General features: G+C 40.0%; 1 protein-coding gene across 1 annotated transcript; it reads right to left on the bottom strand.

Moving 5' to 3' along the window:
- Window positions 1–877: 877 nt before the first annotated feature.
- Window positions 878–17,052, bottom strand: vstm2lb (V-set and transmembrane domain containing 2 like b). The gene is made up of 4 exons (XM_028406795.1): window positions 16,836–17,052; window positions 3,191–3,360; window positions 2,042–2,086; window positions 878–1,472 (listed from the first exon to the last, which is right to left on the bottom strand). Exons 1-4 carry the CDS (start codon window positions 16,948–16,950, stop codon window positions 1,173–1,175), a joined length of 630 nt encoding a protein of 209 aa, XP_028262596.1. The 5' UTR covers window positions 16,951–17,052; the 3' UTR covers window positions 878–1,172.
- Between the last annotated feature and the right edge of the window lie 987 nt (window positions 17,053–18,039).

The raw sequence follows: 18,039 nt of genomic DNA, 5'->3' as shown, positions 1-18,039 counted from the left end.
TGAATGTGTGACTTATTTTGAAGGTTGGAGGAAGCACTGCTCTCTGCTGGTGCAGGCTGCACTGTTTATTTTGCACACTAGCTGGCAGCAACACACAGCCTGTCAGCCTTTCACCGTCACATCAGTGTGTGATACATAGCACATATGAGAGACTGACAGAGAAAACCAAATCTACACACTGTTCATAGCTATGTGCTATCATAGAAAGAATGAAACACTTATTTTAAACTACATCCCTAATCCTCCATCCATGCTATTAGGTCTGTTACAATTCATTGTTTTCCTTGGATAGATATCCTTTTAATATGTACATGCAACAAATATATTGTGCTTATAATTAATATCTGTAGCACAACAGTGTCGACTCTCTTGAGCCAGATGTCCATGGTAACTTTGTAAAAAATGGAGTCAGCTTGCACACCTTTAAATGTGAGCAAATTCACAGAAACTGTTTTAACAAAGCAATAAAGAAAAGCACAGACTGTCATTTCAAATTAATGTATTCAACAGAACAAATACTGAACAGCAGCACTGAGAACAAACAGTCAACAAGTGACGATGAAATTCATCAAGTTAAAATCGAGACAAAAGATGAGGGTGAAAAAAATTATGAAAAGTTTTTCACTGTTGTTGTGTTATTTGGTTAATTAGCACTGAGTTACTTTATTTATAATGGAAAAGAGCAAACATACACCAGAGTTAATACATTATATGGATGTGATGAAAGCATACATTTGCATGGTGACAGACATTATAGTTGAGAAAGCTAAACACAGACTAAGTGTTAAAATAAAGATTATAGAGGAAATCAATTCACTTTGAAACATTAAAAAAAACAGAAGCTTAATTCTTCATATCTTAGAAAGCATTACTCCAGTACTGCAGGTTTCTGCATGTTTTGGTAAAAGACAATAGAACTTTGTTTACTATTGATTCATCCAGGATAAAATACTAAAATAAAAGCTCCTCTTTGTAACTGCAATCTTCAAGCCACAATAACATAATGCAACAAAAAACACAAAGCAATAAAAAGAACACAATCAGTAAAATTAAAAACAAAAACAAAACAAACCATGAAACCAAGGGCACCAAGAATTATTGATGTTTTAACTGTGTGATGACGTCCCTCTTTATAGAGATACATGCAGACAGACAGGCCAGAAGGGCCCACTCTAAAGCACACAGCTCTCATTACAGTCAGTGGTACTGCTGGTTGATCTCTTCTTCAGTTCCCTGCTCTCTGTCTGGTGTTGGTGAGTCCCCTGCGGCCGGTGTCCTGCTTCCTGCAGCTGGACGACATCTGACCCCTGACTTCTGTCTGGCTTCACCTGGAGGTAGGCCCGGACACGGTGGTGCTGTGACACAGTACCGCTATGGTCAATGACACGACACTCATACATGCCCTCGTCTGATGGCTTGACGCTGGAGAGACGGAGTTTGTGGGAAATATTGCCGCCGCCAACTTTTACCACCTGAAAAAAGGCAACATACAATTTTTTAAAAACCAAACATCATGAAAAAAATCCATGACTGAATGTAAAGGCAATGCTGAAAACTTTCTCATTAAAAAAAATGTTCTTAAGTAAAACATAAGAAAAGCATCTTGCTCCCTCATGTGGTTGACAGTGGCACTGCACAGATAAAGATATGATAATTCTTTATTAGTCCTCCACAGGAGAAACTCAGTGTTAAAGCAGCTGGGAAAAGATAGAAGCACACATTGTAAGAAGAAAGTAACAAAATAAAGAATAAATATTAAGGAATACAAAATGAATGAATGAATGTTTGCAATGATAACAAAATATAGTGACAAATAAAATTAAATAAAGTGAAATCCTGCAAATTTCTCTAGAAAAATATTCTCTTATTATTGAGTCCCAACCAAGACTTTGGGAACGGGTGTTTAGGCTACAGTATATCCTTTATTCAAAGTCAGCTAGACATAAAAGACATGAAAAGTTTTAACAAGGCAAACATCCTTAAATGAAAATAAATCTTACATACATCTTACTTACAAATAATAATTAGAAACAATACTCACACTAATTTTGGTTGCATCTCTGGACATCTCCACCAGGGGCTCAACCTGCACAGAAACACAGATGAAGCATTAACAACTGAGGCAGCTCTTTTCTTAAACATTTTATTGCTCACAGAAGTCTCATTGGAGTAAGATAGATGAACATGTCTGATATTTTCAGTACATTTTTTTCCTGTTTGGGTTGCTTATGTGTAGTTACCACTTTCTGTAGTAGTTGCGTTTTTCATGTGTGTGTGAGTGTGTGTGTATGTGTGTGTGCACAGCACCAAGCATGTAAGCCTCTCTGTAAGCAGGCAGAGTGTGTGCGATTGGGTATGCAGAGGCACAGAGGTATTCTTTTGGGCATAGGTATGAATTATGCATGGGGCAGAAAGAGATTTTGAAAATCTATTTCTTTCTCAGTGCCAATTATAGTGTCTGGAGGCACAACAGGGGAGCATGAGTCTCCCCCATGATGGGAGAGAGTCAACCTGTTCCCCCAGTGCCGACAAATGCTAATCAGTAATTATACCTTCGTTTCCATGCCAGAGGGTTTCTACTATGGTCAGTATTGCATTTCCATTTGACTGATATATAGCGGGCTTTAGACTGAGTCCAGGCTGGTGTGAAAAAAATGTCAAAACTGAAAAAGTGAATGTTAAATGTATTTTGTAATTTTACTTGGCTGTACTTGCTAAGTACAATAACACTGCCACACATTATATCCATGTTTAGTACACCTTAAGTCTCTTATTTACATTTAAAAATCATTGTGCCCTTTTGATTGAGTTTTTAACGTTTTTTTTCACACAACTGTGTTGTCACTGGCTTGTAAGACTAAAGTAATGTTTATTGGAACTGTTGCAACACTGTTACAATGCCTACGCAGAGGTGCGTCTTCCTGGCTCACAGTGCAGGTGTTTCACACGAGCATTTTCCTTGTAGTTAGGATTTAGTTTCATGGCACCTCAGTTGCAATGACTTGGATAAATTAATACAGTGCTGACTAATTGGGTTTTGGTGTCACTGTATGAAAAATGTATGATGCCCCCCTGTGGTCATAGGAATGTAGTGCATGTGTTTCAGAACTCCTCATGGTTGTCACAAAAAATAGTGAAGCAGCTTCCTGCATAATATTCAAGCAAGTACAAGATAGTCTTTGCAGCTTACATTATTAGTGATGTGGTCAGTCTTCTCCTGCCAGTCTCTAAGGTCCTTGATGTACCACCACTGGATCTCCAGGGAGTAGGAGGGAGAGCCTGCCCCACGGAAGGAACAGGCCATCTCTACATCCTCACCACTGTACGTTGTGATGTCATGTGGGACCTCGGTGAAGAGAGCTGCAGAGAGAGAGAGAGAGAGAGAGAGAGAGAGCTGAAGATAAGTGAGAGGTTTTCAATGGCAGAAACACAAATCTTCAAGATTTCTATTTCAACATTGTGCAGGTGAAAGTGCTGCATCACAGAGAGAGAAGTGAGAACACACTGTCAGAACATAAGTCAATGCAGAAATCAGGAATGCAGAGAAGAGGTAACGACTCAGCAGACAAGTCACTGTGTTTGTGTTTACACTTGAAAAATCGTTTTGCATGTGCAAATGCTTGAAAGTATCACAGTACAATGAATAAGGTAGCCTTGAGTTTGCTGAGATAACTGTTGAGTTGGATATGATCATGCTTAACTAATTATTCCTGATACACAAGTGTGCTGTTCTGAACATTTCACTCTTTTAAAACATTGGCAAAAACAAAGTAAAATCTATACCTTTCTTCAAATGTCTGCACTCTTTTCTGAAGTTTTTATTCTAACTGAATGAAATCCCAGAGGCCCCAGAGGTTTTCCAGTTTTTTCAGTGATCAGAATTATGCACGAAGCAAAACAAACGAACTCAAAAAAAGACATAATCTTAATGTGGTACAGCAGATCAAGGCCGAACGCTGCACAAACCTAATCATTTAGACAAATCCTTACATTTTAAGCCCACACACATTAGACACACCACCTACAAAATAAACATCATGCCACAAATGAAACCAGCCCCGATGAGAAGTTATTATCAGTAGAATATAAAAAATACAATCAACCCTAATGCTTTACAGCTATTAGAAATGACAGCTATTTCTACACGAGGTAAACACAGTGAATCCAGACAGCATTATTGAAGGCAGCTGCATATATAAAATAATACAAACTCTGTGCTGAAGTTACATTAAATCTTTACATGAAATCTAATCTAATCCTAGTCAGTTTAATGTTGTGAGGGCAGTGTTCATAGGTTATTCTAATAATAATATACTTAATACTATGGTGAACATATAATGTGCACACAGCATCAGAGGCGATGTGCATTGATTGAATGTGGATGCACAGTTTAACACACCTCATCTGGCTGAGTCTAACTGAATTCATTGAGTTAATATCAGCTGATTCAAGAAAGAGTTTTCTTGCAGCCATAAAGAGGTTTAATGAGAGCAATGGGAAAGGAAGATTTGAAATGCAGTCATGGAGAGCTCAGTGTCATAGCTGAAGAACTGAATAAGCTGCCTGTTCTGTGAGCTAATATCTCATCTACAGAACAATCCTTTTCAGAAGAATCGTGTGAAAGAGAGACCATGTGATCAGAGACATGTCCCTGGATTTACAACTGACATTCACTCAGCTTTGTGCAAAGATCATCCTGGGATGAAAATAAGGTGGGCAGGGGGAAAAAAGGATAGAGGAACAGAGGAGACAGCTTTGGAGTCTTTGGACTGACCGGGCACTCAGGACTCATGCCCTTGATGCACTACTGCTTGCAGCCAGTCAGCAGCCTCATTTGTCAAGAGGAGACGTACTGTAGGGATGGAGCCTTTCAAGAGCCGGAAAGGGTGGAGGAAGTGGGGAGAGAGCAATGGGAGAAAAGACAGACAAGGGTGGAGGTGACCTGAGGTGAGTGTGTGGAGAAAAAAGAGCTGAGAGAGATAAATGGGCATGTGAGGAAACTGATAGGAAAAGAACTGGAAAGGCTACACACGCACACATACACACAGTGATATGAAGTTGGACCTTTAGAAAGAATTGTTAATAGAACTTTACAAAATGTGGAAGTGAACCCTTTCCTTGCAGGCCAGCTGCTGTTTTGTCACAATATATTATCCAATTATATGCAAACTACATGAAAAAAATTGTATTTTTTAAATTATAGTTAGGGCTGTTTTAGTTGTTTATTTGAAATATCTTAACATGATCAAATGTATTAAATGTATCAGAGATGACAGGAAAACATGCAGGTTACAAAAGTAAAACAAATGTCGTTCTATTCTATTGTTGTATATTAAACTCTTCCTCCAAGCCTGTGTAAACAGTAAAACGTAGCCTATTATAAATGTGCACAGGATTGTAATTACATACTTATCCAATTTATTAAACAAATACAAAAGAAACCAAACATTCCCATCAAAAACTGGGAGCTGCTATCTAACAGCAGTTCCTTTATATCATTACTACATTATTTCCAGCAGAGGAAGTTATCTTACATGTCTCCAATGTCAAACTGATGCTCAGCTGAGAATGAGGGAAAAAAAAAGAAAGAAAAACAGTAATTACAATAACACCATGTAACCATAATTTAGCATCACAAGCATAAATGAAGTTCCATCCACCCTTTGTCAATTATGTATTTGTCAATAACAGCAGATTTTTCTGAGGATGATTTCCATAGTTATGTGCTGCAGGCCTGAAAGGGAATTTAGACTGAGCTATATTATTAGAAGGTGCATAAGCTCTATAACAACTCCCTCCTGATAAGTCCTCCTATACTTTTGTAAATAATTACCTGTCAAGACGATTGAGGAAACAATAAAAGGCAGGCGGCTAACTGTCATATTTTTCACCGCTGATTAATAAACACTGCAATTTTCTCTGTGCACTGTGTATGTAGGCTCTAACTGTGCCGCTTTTCACATCACATTTCACATAAATGATGGCAGTGCTGCTGCAGCGACATATAGCAGCGCTTGTTGAAAAAGCTCCAGAGTCTCTTCCCTCATCAGCATGCGCACAATAACCACATGCTGGTTAGCTGGTGTAACAACATTTCTCAATGAAGACATGAATGTCTGAATGGAATTTAATAGCACTGACACTGCCCTGCCTTGTGTGCGTAAGCTCAGTCTTAGATGTATTATCTCAACATATGGCAAAATAAAGGACAGTAATGTAGTACTGCTTGTCAGACAGCCACAGATAATATTGTATCACAGGGCCTCTAGTGAATTCCTTCATACTGAATTCGGCTTGAATACAAAACAGTCAGAAATTACACTTCACACACATGCTGTCAGGATCGCTGTTCCTGTCGGGATTGTGAGATGGAGGACACAAATGCAGACTTAGTTGGTGGTGAAAGCAAACTCAGTGTTTTAATACAGGCTAGGTTCGGTACACAGAAGTTCAGTCCGCGAGGCAGAGGTATCCAAAAGGGCACAGACAAAAACCAGTGGTCAAAGTCCAAAGCAGTGATCGGTACACAGGAGTTAAGTCGGCGAGGCAGAGGTAACACAAAGGGCAAAGGCAAAAAACAGTAGTCAGATCCAAAACAGGTGATACACAGGAAAATCCAAAACTCACTGGGAAAATCACAAGAGCGGGAGGCTACTTGGACGGCTGTGTCGCTAGGATTACTCACAAGACGAACTGGCAACAAGGGGAAGGAAACACACAGGCTTTATACACAGGAGGGCGGGAAGACAATTGGACACAGGTGAAGCACATTAGGGCGGAGCAGGTAATCACAGGAGGGGGAAGGGAGCACAGATGAGGAAGGGGAAGTAAACAGAACAGAAACACAAAGGGAAGATCAAGTTTCAAAATAAATCAGGAAGTGACTAGTAAAACTAAAACTAATACAAACAGAAAATGAACTACAAAATAAAAGACCTGGCTGAAACCATGACAGTTCCAGGACCTGCATATTGACTCTACCTCACTGAATCCTCTGAGACATCCATTAAAACAAGTAGAGGTAAACAAACTGAGTATTTACTTTTTCTTTTTGTAATATTTGATCTGATCAGCTGTTAGCATGCGATGGTAACATGAAGGGCGATACTGTGAGCAGGCAGCACAGTAAAAAACACTTCAGACACTTGAGAGAGTTCTTCTTGCTTGTTGTACTGCAGTAAATGCCTCAGCACGGATCCCCTCTGATTGTCTGCACTATTTCTTCACTGCCATGGTAGATTGTAATCACAGCTGGTAATGATTCACTTTCATAAGCAAGTTTTTAAAAGGCAGAAAATTTCTTCAGGACAACAAAGCAAGCCAATCTGTCTTTTTATTGAAGGTTTCTCTTTGATGAAATGTATTTATGGTTTTACCATTCTGACCAATCTGGGGTCCATACTTACGCACTTCAAAACAGAAACAGTGAGCATATTTTAGCCCATATGTGTTCATGTGGGGGTAGGGCATGACGCAATGGTAGCCAGAAATGGCAACTGCATGTGAGCAGTTTTCCCTGTAAAATCTGTTTAATGTTATGAATTTGCCTGTTTACAATCTCTCAGCTACAGGTAAAAATAAACATTTTTACCACACAATACCCTTCCTCTCAGAGGTTCGATGAAGAGCTAAAGGCTGGAGAGACACAGAACTTTACTGTGCAAATAATATACAAATAAAGAAACAACAGTGGGATACGTTTCAGTTATCTGAGTTTTTATCATACTCAGCCCAGGTTCTCAAACCTTTTGTCTTGTGATACAGTAACAACAGCTAGCAGCAGTTTGACACTTTGAAGAGGCTGCTGCCAAAAAAATGTTTGTGTGACTCAAAAATGAAGAGAGAAAAGGTCATAGAATAAGAAAAAGTTATAAAAAGAAAGGATTAGCTATTAGTTAGTATCAACTACTACTATCAACCTAAGTGGCTGATCAACTGCATGTGAAGACTGTGTGTTTTACTATGTGCATAGACAGTGATTGCTGATTAAGCTTGTCACTTTAATGGGGCTTAAACAAGCAGCAACCTCCAATCCAAACTTTACAGCAGACACCACTTTTTGCATTCTGTATGAAAATAATAATTTTGATTTCACACAGTATCGACAGTCCTTGAAGCACAGAGAAAAGAAGCACTGCTGAAGAATTAATGATGCTTGCTGAGTCTCCACCGCCATTTGAAACCACAGTGTGTGAAGCCAAAGTCGAATCAAGGAGAGAGCAGCACGGGGAGTCCTCACATACACTCGGGAGTCCAGAGCTACAGTAGGACAGGCTTATATAGCTGCAAGGTAATTCCTGCACTTTCCCATTTCCCCAGCCAGCCAATAAAACCCTGATTCTGCAAACGCAAGATTTTTCTCAATTTTCCACCTCTTCCCTGCTCTTGTTTAAATCCTTTCTTTGCTTTTTTCTCTCCTGCTGCCAGCTCACTAGCATCTCCCACAAATCTCTCCCTCTTGTTGAAGACCCCATTTTCACTCTCCCCTTTCTACTACTACTGTTTCATTCTTACTTTCCAATTTGTTGGTCCTTCTACCTCTTTTCAACTCAATACTCTGATTTCTCCCCTTTTCCTTTAACTCGGTTGCCTTCTTTACTCTCTCCTCTCTCTCTCGCTGAGTGGGCAGTCTGTTGGCTCTCTGGTGTCTGGCATAAAGAGTTTCTTCCAACACACTACATCTCCTGGAGCCTTGCCCACTGGCTCTGGCAGCTGTTCAGCATCCTGGGAGAATTAGGCTGTGTGTGTGTCTCACTGTGTGTGGTACCCTGTACTCTCTGTATGTATTTAAAATGGAAGTTAAACAGTGTAACACATTATTTTTATGTCAGTTGTAGACCATACTGTAATCAATGCAGAATTCTGTTACATGTGGTATCAGTCATAATGCACAACAATAAAAGAAGTTCATGGATGAGGTGGCAGCAAGCAAAGCAGCCTCTGCAACACTTAACACCTTTACAATTTCCGACTCTTACACACACACACACACACACACACACAGATTAGTTGGTCATAGTAGTACAAAAAAAGCAGAAGAATGAAAACAAAAAGGAAAAAAAACATGTGGTGACACCTCACAATACATTGTGGGAGCTTAAAAAAATGCAGATTGTGCCTACTTTGTTTCAGTCTTTCATTACAGAGGGAATATAATTGTTGTTGCAATCTCTGAATCCATCATATAATTTACCTTTCCCCTATGAAAGGCAAACAATCTCATTACAGTGATAGAAATAAAAGGTGAGACATACAGAATAGGACATAAAAGAGAGATAAGATGACATATTGAGAGGTGCTACAGATGAAAGCAAATGATCTCCATCTGATGGTAGGTAAAAACTGTGGGGTAATGCAGTGTGATCATTCGCTGGTTTTTAGTTTGACATAAAGACTTTGTGTCAAGTGCTGCCTTAAGAGCAATAATAACCACATTCTAAAAGTTCAGAAAGAGTCTGTTAGGTAAGGCCGAGTAGATACAGCTCAATAGATCACAGACATGGAAGAAAAAACTTTAATGAAATTCCACAGGTGTCTGATTCACCCCTGAATGACTTTCATTCATTAAAAACAAAAATATGTATGACTTAATGTTATTTATGCTCTATGTCACATGTTTTGTTTCTCTGATTAGTTTTACTGTATGTCTAACCAAAGGTGTCTGGAATGGTACTGCCTCCTGGTAATCCAAACCCCCAGAGAGCACACCTCTGTGAGTTCTTTGTATTTAGAAGAGAAAAAGGATCAGGATGGTTGGCCAGGGTAGCAGGAAGTGCAATCAGGCCACTTCATCCCCCCACACTGTACATTATATGTGCTCGCACATTATAATTATCCCTCCACAATCATGCTAATGGATACTGTTTCTTCATATATATCTGTCAAGAATTTCATTAAAGCTTTTTTTTTCTCATGAAACTTTTATATTTTATCAATTAAACTCTCTAATGCATGGAGGAGCTTTTCAGAACTGGAAGAAAAACCTTTTCACCAGCTCACACAGCAGCAGGCCCAGAGATATATGAAATAAAATGTCAACGACGGTGATGTAAAATATAATTAAGTTGTACCTCTCTAACATTACATGCGTTAATTAAATCTTATTATAAACTGTTCTCTATGTGGAACAGTATAAGTATGCAGCTGAGCACATTCCACTATCTGAGGAACATGATGAACATTGACCATGCAATTAATGGCTTCAAATGGAGGCAGTGTTTTTTGGCACTGATCTGATAAACTACATAGCTTTTCAGGTCGATTCGCAGGTTAGTTGTTGGATACATTCTAACAGACATACAGTATATTGGTTTTGGGTTGAGTGTTTGTATGCCAGTTGGTATGAGCTTGCTAAGCCGGGGAGTTCTTTGACTTGCTATTAAAAAACGACCTGTTGATGAATGCTCTATGTGTCTGTGTTTGCTGTGCTGACGTCAGGCTCTAACTAGCCTGCTCAGCAGACATCCAACTGTTTCCAGTTGCCTGACCAGAAATCAATGCTATCACTTTGGTAGAATAAATCAAGACAAAAGCTGACTCCACTGGTTCATTTTTAAGGTTAGGAACTGGCTGAGAAAAGACTGAAAACAAGTACTTCTGAAGTGAATATTGACTTCCAGTGAAATCTTCAGCTGTCTCATTTATAATGCTATGAGGCTGGGGGTGGGAGGGAGAATGAGTTTGCCTAGCGTGGCCTTCTCTAAGTATAGATTTTCATAAAGGCAGCACTGTCAAAAGGATCTTCAAGTGGATGCTGGGGACCCTTGTTTGAAGATGCACGTACAGTACATGCATTTTTAAAATGGTCCTCCTTGGAATTTCTGGCTTTATTGCTCAGAGAGCGATGATAGAAGTGAGGCCACGAGAACACAGAGAGCTGCTTGCTACCCGACAAAAACTCATTAAAAATGAAAAGGGGAGAAAATAATGAAAGAAAACAATGCGGGGCATAAATATATAAACAAATATGAATACAGTGGTAAAGCCAAAAACAGACCAGTCTTTTCTGCGGTAACGGTAAATATTTTCTCACATCAGGTCCCACATAAGGCAAACTGAGAGGTATAAATCCAGTGTGAGGTCAATCCATCGATCTTCTCTCTCTCTCTTCTGAGGAGGGAGCTTCAGCTGTTTGAAGATGACTAAATTAGAGAGGGCTCATTAGCATGGATGAGAAGCAAGCGTGACACCCGTATCTTTTCTTGTCCATGTGTGCATGTGTATTTGTGTAAGCGGGAGAGTCAGCAGTGTAAGCTTGTCACCACCCCTGAAAGCTTCTATTTTTCTTTGTCAAGCCACTAAAGGATAAAGCTTGTTATTTTATATTCATCTTACTGTCGCTGTATCACATGACAGAACCAACACCAACAACATGTTAGTCAATCCTTTCAAGTCTATTTTCCTACTGAAGCGACAAACCTTTACAAACCACGGATATACACAGCTGTTCCTCATATAAAAGGATGACACGTATAAAATTGGTGTTATTTATACATATTTAACCTTCTGCAGTGGTTCAATAGTGTTTATTATATCTGTACTGTTTGTCTTCTGTTACATGTATACACAGCAGGATGGGAAGTAATTAGAGTTGTCAAATTGTTCAGTCAAGGTTTTAACAGGATCTAAGCATTTGACATAGATCCATAGGTATATGCATATTACATCTGTAAGCCTAAGCACTAATTTGTTTGCACACGCTTACCATCCCTCAGAGCCCACAAACACCTGTACTGCATTACAATTGGCAACTGACACTATCATCTTATGCTGAATATCACATCTGTTTTTATGGTGATGTTTTTTTGAAGACAAAAATTCATAACAAACTCAATATCACTGCAGGACGACAACAATACCAAAGTGTAAAGTGATTAACAATCAGGAAAGAAGGTTATGTGTATATATTGATCAGAATGAAGCTAAGGATGTGTGTACCTGCTCTGTGTCTCAGTGAGTTCCACACCGGGTCGTTTAAAATGACGCCCTGGCAGTTGGTAGAATTGTAGAAATCCTTCTCTAAGTTAAGTGCAAACATTTTTCACCTGAAAAGGTGCTGCCTTACAGGGACAGCAAGTAAAATCGGGGTCGTTATCTCAGTGTCTCTATTTGAGTCACATTCTCACTGAAGAGACGAAATGATTTACTGAGGAGCAAAAACCCTGTAAATACATTAAAAGACATTAAATTCCAGCTTAACATCATAACTTCCACCAAGGTGAATGTAAATAGCCTGTGAACAGAAGCCCTCTGGGAGGAGGTATTTCACTAATTTGATGAATGGCTTTAATAATCCGGAAAGCCCCAAGGGAATGGTGAATGAAACAACGAGGAGCTGCTGCAATAAAGAGAACTGCTGCAGCTATTCATCTTGATCTATAAAAGCTTTAATCTGGCATCCAGAAAAAAAGATCTAATGGGAGGTTTGTTAGTGAATATGGAGGAAAACCATCAGAGATTACAGCACTCTAGGTTACAAACATACAACTTATTCTAATAAGAAGCTGTTATTTAGTAATCACTTAAAGTTTGTTTTATTAAGTTACCATACGGCCATTAATACCAGCACTCCAGTCTTAGATGAGTCAAATGTTGTGAGTATTGCCTTCACCTACAGCATCTGGGGATTTCTGTACAGCACAGTTACAGTACAGATGGCTTGGAAGCAAACTGATGAACAACAGTAAGTCAATAATTCTGTATTTGGTTCAGAGTCCACGGCGGGGAAACAGGGAGACAGGAGTCTCCTTGGGGAAATAACCATTTGCTGTGAGACCTTCAGCTTGAATTCAAGGTGGAAGGTAAAAATAATGAAATAAGAGTGGAGTCGGTAATCAAGCAAGCAGCTGTCTGCCTGTTGCCAGTGACACTTCAGGCCTGCCGAGTGAATTTTTCATAGCCCTTGGGACGCAAGACTCAGAGGCTATTTCTGCGTTTCCTCCCAGTGTGTGGCGACATGAAGTAGCACGTGTTGTTGACAACACACACCGGGGCTCAGAGGCATTTTCAAGATTGCACACTGTACTCCATCTGGACTCCCCAGCGGTGAAAGACAACATTATGTTCTGTTGGAGTGTGTTGCCCTTGAGAAGCTTTAAGTGACGGCACCTGTGCTTTCACTGAGATGGGACAGAGTGCAGGAGCCTTCTGCTCAGCATTGTGTGTTCAGTCTGCACCACAACGTTCTAGTGGAGTTAGCAACCCTCCATGCCCAGCCACCCTAACCCTAACCCTCTCCTGGATGTCCCCTTGTCTCCAGCATCACCCCCGAGAGAGCAACCCTCCATGCCCAGCATCGTTGCCCGTGGCCGACAACCCCTAACCCTAAAATATTAAGTATGGTATTAATATACTAAAACTGACTCTGAATCAAGGGTGTTTTACTATCATTGCACCTGAATTGCTGAAGTCTACATTGTGCACTATTATCTAAAACATAAAGCTCACTGCTAAGTGTTACAGTTTGAGAGCACTGTTCAGAAGATTTCTTTTCCTGTGACAAAAACATGCTTTTCTTTCTTCTATCTTCTCCAGAACAACTATCTTCTCCAGAACAACGGTGGACCAGCTGACCAATCAGAAAAGAGAACAGGAACTCAGGACTGAAGAAGAAGAATGAAAGGCATGCAGTATGTACAATGTATGTATGACCAAATAATGTTTGATTATAAAGAATTTCAGTGTATCCAGTAAACCCTTATACCCTAATAACATTAGGGTTACAGCTTGTTAAATAATCAATAATCTATCAGCTTTAGGACACCATGGTGGGCCTTTTTATTTAGCTTTTTATTGACAAATGATAATCAGTCACTAGAGAAAAACATTAACATGTAGAAGCTGCCATAGTTGCAGCTGCTGTACTTAGGATCTGTCTTAAAGGATTTTCTGTGTGTTTGTGCCTCTATTCTTGGAATAAGCGCAACCTGATGTTTTAAATAATGACAATGTTGCTGTAAATGTGTTCATATTTTTTCTCACACTAGAGGAGGTTGCTGTTCTGATGTTAAATGTAGCATCCCCTGGAGGTGTGCTTTGTTTCAGCCATTCTTCCACTGTCCTGCTCTCTCCTGCCGAGCCTCCGCCAGCACCCTCTGCTGTGACAGCATGATTGTACAATCTGTTGCCCCCCCCCTCCTCCTGCACTGTAAGAGCTCCATTAAATTGAAAGCCAATGCAAACTGCCTGGGCTGGCCGTCCTCATTAAGAGGACACCAAGCAGAGGACTGGCAGAGAATCCCCGACACTTAGGAAGCCTAATGAATTGGTACACGCCCCCTCACTGTGAAAGCCGAACACTCACAAAGGAAGACAGGAGGACTGCTAACATTGACAGGTGTGGTGCTGGTTCCAAATGGACAATTAAATCAGGTGTGGAGGCCTTAGGGCTTTGTGGATCATCTTCTCTAAAGGGACAAACATATGACCACACATGCTATCTCACTGTTTCTTTGTCCTCCATGCCTTTCTGGCAGGTTAAATACTCATATTCAGACACATAAGACGAAGTCTCTGATCCGTCAAACATGGCTGTTTGTCAGAACCTATAATTCTGTGTCACAGGTGATTCTGATCCACACTTCAGCTCAAGTGGAGGCTGTGGTGCAGGGGCCAGATGCACTTATCTGAAACAAATGAGTCAGGGCTGACTTTAACAAGCACTCTCCAGAACAGTGCGCCCAGCCTCTGTGCTCTGCATGAAGGCTCAGCTCTCCTCTGCTTGGCCAATTTATCAAAGAGCCTGATTTAAAAAAAATCTCCTGAGGATTACTTTACCAGAAAGAATACCACAACTGTGGTTCTGTGGTGCTGAGGCTGCTGTTGTTCAGAATGCTTTTATTCTGTTTTCTGGATCGTGAAATAGTTTTTCATTCTTCTTGTTAAACACCCTGAGGCATTTATTCTTTATGGCCAGTCTGAGACACGGAGTGGAGAACACAACCATTACAGCCAATTTTAATTAACTCCCTGTGGGAGGAATGCTACTAATTGATTTTTTAACCTGTTCAAGACAATCAATCCATTTGGAAGCAGTGCAAGCCACACTGATTTATAGTGACCACACTAAGACTAACCTGCTAAACAGACTGGAATGGAGGGGCAGCTGGTGATACTAGTGGTTATTACACAGTTTAATTAGGCAACTGTAAATCTGTGTTTAGGGCTGCAGCAGTGCAGAGGGGAAACATACTAATTACATGCAAATAATGAAGAGAAATGAAGGTTAGAAGGAGAATGTGAACCTTTGTTTTTAAAGTGAACTGCTCCTTTATTGATTAAACATAAAACAATTGAATCTATGGTGAAAATACTGTGCCTCTGCAGTCCAGAAAACATGTAAGCTGTATTAATATTCTATATATCTCTGGATAAATCCATTTAAAAAATAGCAATTTATTGCAAGATTCCTATTTTTTATATTCAGTCAATCATTCTCCTATCATATGGCTTAATTAGCCTACACTGACTGGCCAATGCACTAATGTAATATAATTTAAAATAATAGACCCTCTACCTAATAAATCAGCCTAACAACAACAGATACATCTGAGCCACTAAAAGTCATCAGGAGAAGTAGTGTAGTGCTAACAATCCAAAAGGAGGTGGACTGTTGTCTCAACAGAGGTCTCCAGCTGTTAATATGAAATGTGGAAAAAGGGGCATCAGTACCAGCATCAGGGTATTTTTACACTTCTACTCATCTCCACCACACTGCACAGCACAGACCCCCTCGGTCCTTAAGGCTGCAGGTGCTGTAATACCTCTCAAGAACCTCCATGTTTTCTTGTTCTTTTGACTCACTCACTGTTTTGTTGCGCATCAAACTAAATCCCAATCTCAGCCCAATCTGAGCTCCATTTTCTTTAAATTTAATAATTCTGGTGACACCTTGTTGAGTTAAACAGATTCTATAAATTACAATCGGAGTTATGTAGATTTGTAAGGAAACCAAAATTATACACGTCTTACACATTTCTGGATTCAGCAGCCTTGTGGTCTCAGGTACTGTATCATCTCCTACATTGTTAATCTTGCCAGTCTGATTTGAATGGTGGCTTGTTGCATGTTATTCCCTTTGCGCTCTGTCTCTCTCTCTCTGTCTCTCTCTCTCTCCTCAGGTTTTCAGGCTGTCACTCTTTACCCTCAGCTTGCAACAACTGGCTTGAGGTGTTAAAGTTTTATGTGCAAAGCTGAATAAAGATGTGAATGCCTGCATTTTATAACCTCCTAAACTCACACAGCAGCATTAATCTCCATACAGATTGCATGATAAGCATGACGGCATGGACTGCATACTTTACAGATGATCCTGTATATTTGCAAGAGGACCTTGAATATTAACAGCAGAGTTACAGCAGGATGCAGTAAGTAATCACACACACACAGACACACACGCACACACCAGTTTTTTTGACAGTTTAGCTGCAGGTGCTGCTTGTCATTCTAATAATGTACAATTCATGTCCACTCATTTATATCTACTAAATAGGTGTGCTGACATGCTTTAAGGATTCATTAATGTGATTTCTGCATATTTATTATATATAGTGCAACAAGTTGCACCATAATCAACCACTCTTTAAAAATTGAAAAAAGTTCTATTTTTTATTTAATTTTCGGATCAGTATCTATTCAAACAAATAACTGTCAACAAATAAGGCTGCAAAACAGTCCACGTCACAGCTTCCTGACAAAAAGTCTAAAAAAGGGGGAATGACCACTAAATAAAGAGCAATGTTCACTGAACTCCACCCAGACACTCCTCTTCAAAACTGAATGCAACGATCTTCATCTTCATTCAAGCCTTCAACAAACACAGGCAAACAACAACTCACCATTTCCAGAGATGTGATTATCCGCCTCCCCGCGTCCCTCGTTCAGAGCCGCGTTAAGTTGAATGTAAAGTCCCGCGTACTGTAAAATCCCCATGATCACCCCAAAAGCTCCCATCGCTTCAGCCGGTGTTTCAAGCAGTTGTTTGAAATTGTCACGTTAGGTGGAGAGCATCGATCACGATAAATCCCCACCGGCGCTGAGCAGCCCTCGCAGACATACAGCTGGAGCTGAAGGGGGAGAGACGCGGATGCTCCACTCGGATGCGCGGAGATGACGCGGCCAGCACGGGCGGAGGGAGAGGCAGCGTGCAAACAGGTGCAGCGGCTCGACCGGTAGTCAATCAGGCGGAGGGATCTCACGAAGATAATCTGGGTTCAAATTGGATTTCTGCACCTCTTTTCAAGACAGCTAACCTTATCCTTAAGTAGATTGTAGATAAAATTCAATTAAGGTTTGTTTTTTATAGCAGGTTTCTTCTCAAGTTTATACCTAATATTATAAGATTCTTACGACATCCACTGGAACATAGTCTGTACATAATAAGTGTTTATCTAACAGCAAATACATGTTTTAAAAGATATTATTTAATAAATCAAGTTGCCTCATTATGGACTCCATGTGTTCGAGTCTTAACAAAAGAGAGAGAAAAGATTGAACAGCTTGACGTGGATCATTTGAGTTTGACCTTCTTGAAGAATTATGTTTCTACTGTAACCAAGAACAAAACAAAACGACGGTGGACTCTCCTTCATGCCTGAGCTTGGTTGCATGTGCAATGAGGAGCAGATTCCCATCAATCTTCACTAAATCTTACCACTGGGCTTTTAAAAGAATGAACCTCAGTATTACCATTTTGGCAGGTTTTGCATTGTTACATTAGAAAAATTAATTCTATTCTTTTTTCTCTGTGTAGTAGTATTCTTAGATGTGTGATGTGTTTTACCTACCTGCTTCCTATTATCAACTATCATTTGAAATCAATTATTCACAGTGCAGTCTAAAGTATAAACTGCATTTAAAATGTCTGAATATGATTGTGAGTGTACATGTTAAAGGTAGGGTAGGAGATTTTGAAAACTCACTGAGAGTCAGCCAGATTTTGAAAGTAAACACACGCCCCTTTCTCTCGAAGTTTACCCCGAAGCCACGCCTCCCAACCAGTCTGTGACTTCGGCCATCATGTCACAAGAGAGTGACAACCAG

This window comes from Parambassis ranga, chromosome 5, assembly GCF_900634625.1.
Source record: "Parambassis ranga chromosome 5, fParRan2.1, whole genome shotgun sequence".
NCBI lineage: Eukaryota > Metazoa > Chordata > Actinopteri > Ambassidae > Parambassis > Parambassis ranga.
The sequence above is the reverse complement of the archived record's forward strand: the minus strand, read 5'-3'. Positions and strand labels throughout refer to the sequence as shown.

Bases quoted from the DNA above. Each gene is read 5' to 3' on its own strand.
- vstm2lb (XM_028406795.1), bottom strand. From the start codon at position 16,950: ATGGGAGCTTTTGGGGTGATCATGGGGATTTTACAGTACGCGGGACTT. The intron at 3,361-16,835 runs GTGAGTTGTTGT...CTCTCTCTGCAG, and splicing joins TAATCACATCTCTGGAAATG to CTCTCTTCACCGAGGTCCCA. The intron at 1,473-2,041 runs GTGAGTATTGTT...GCCTTTTTTCAG, and splicing joins GAGATGCAACCAAAATTAGT to GTGGTAAAAGTTGGCGGCGG.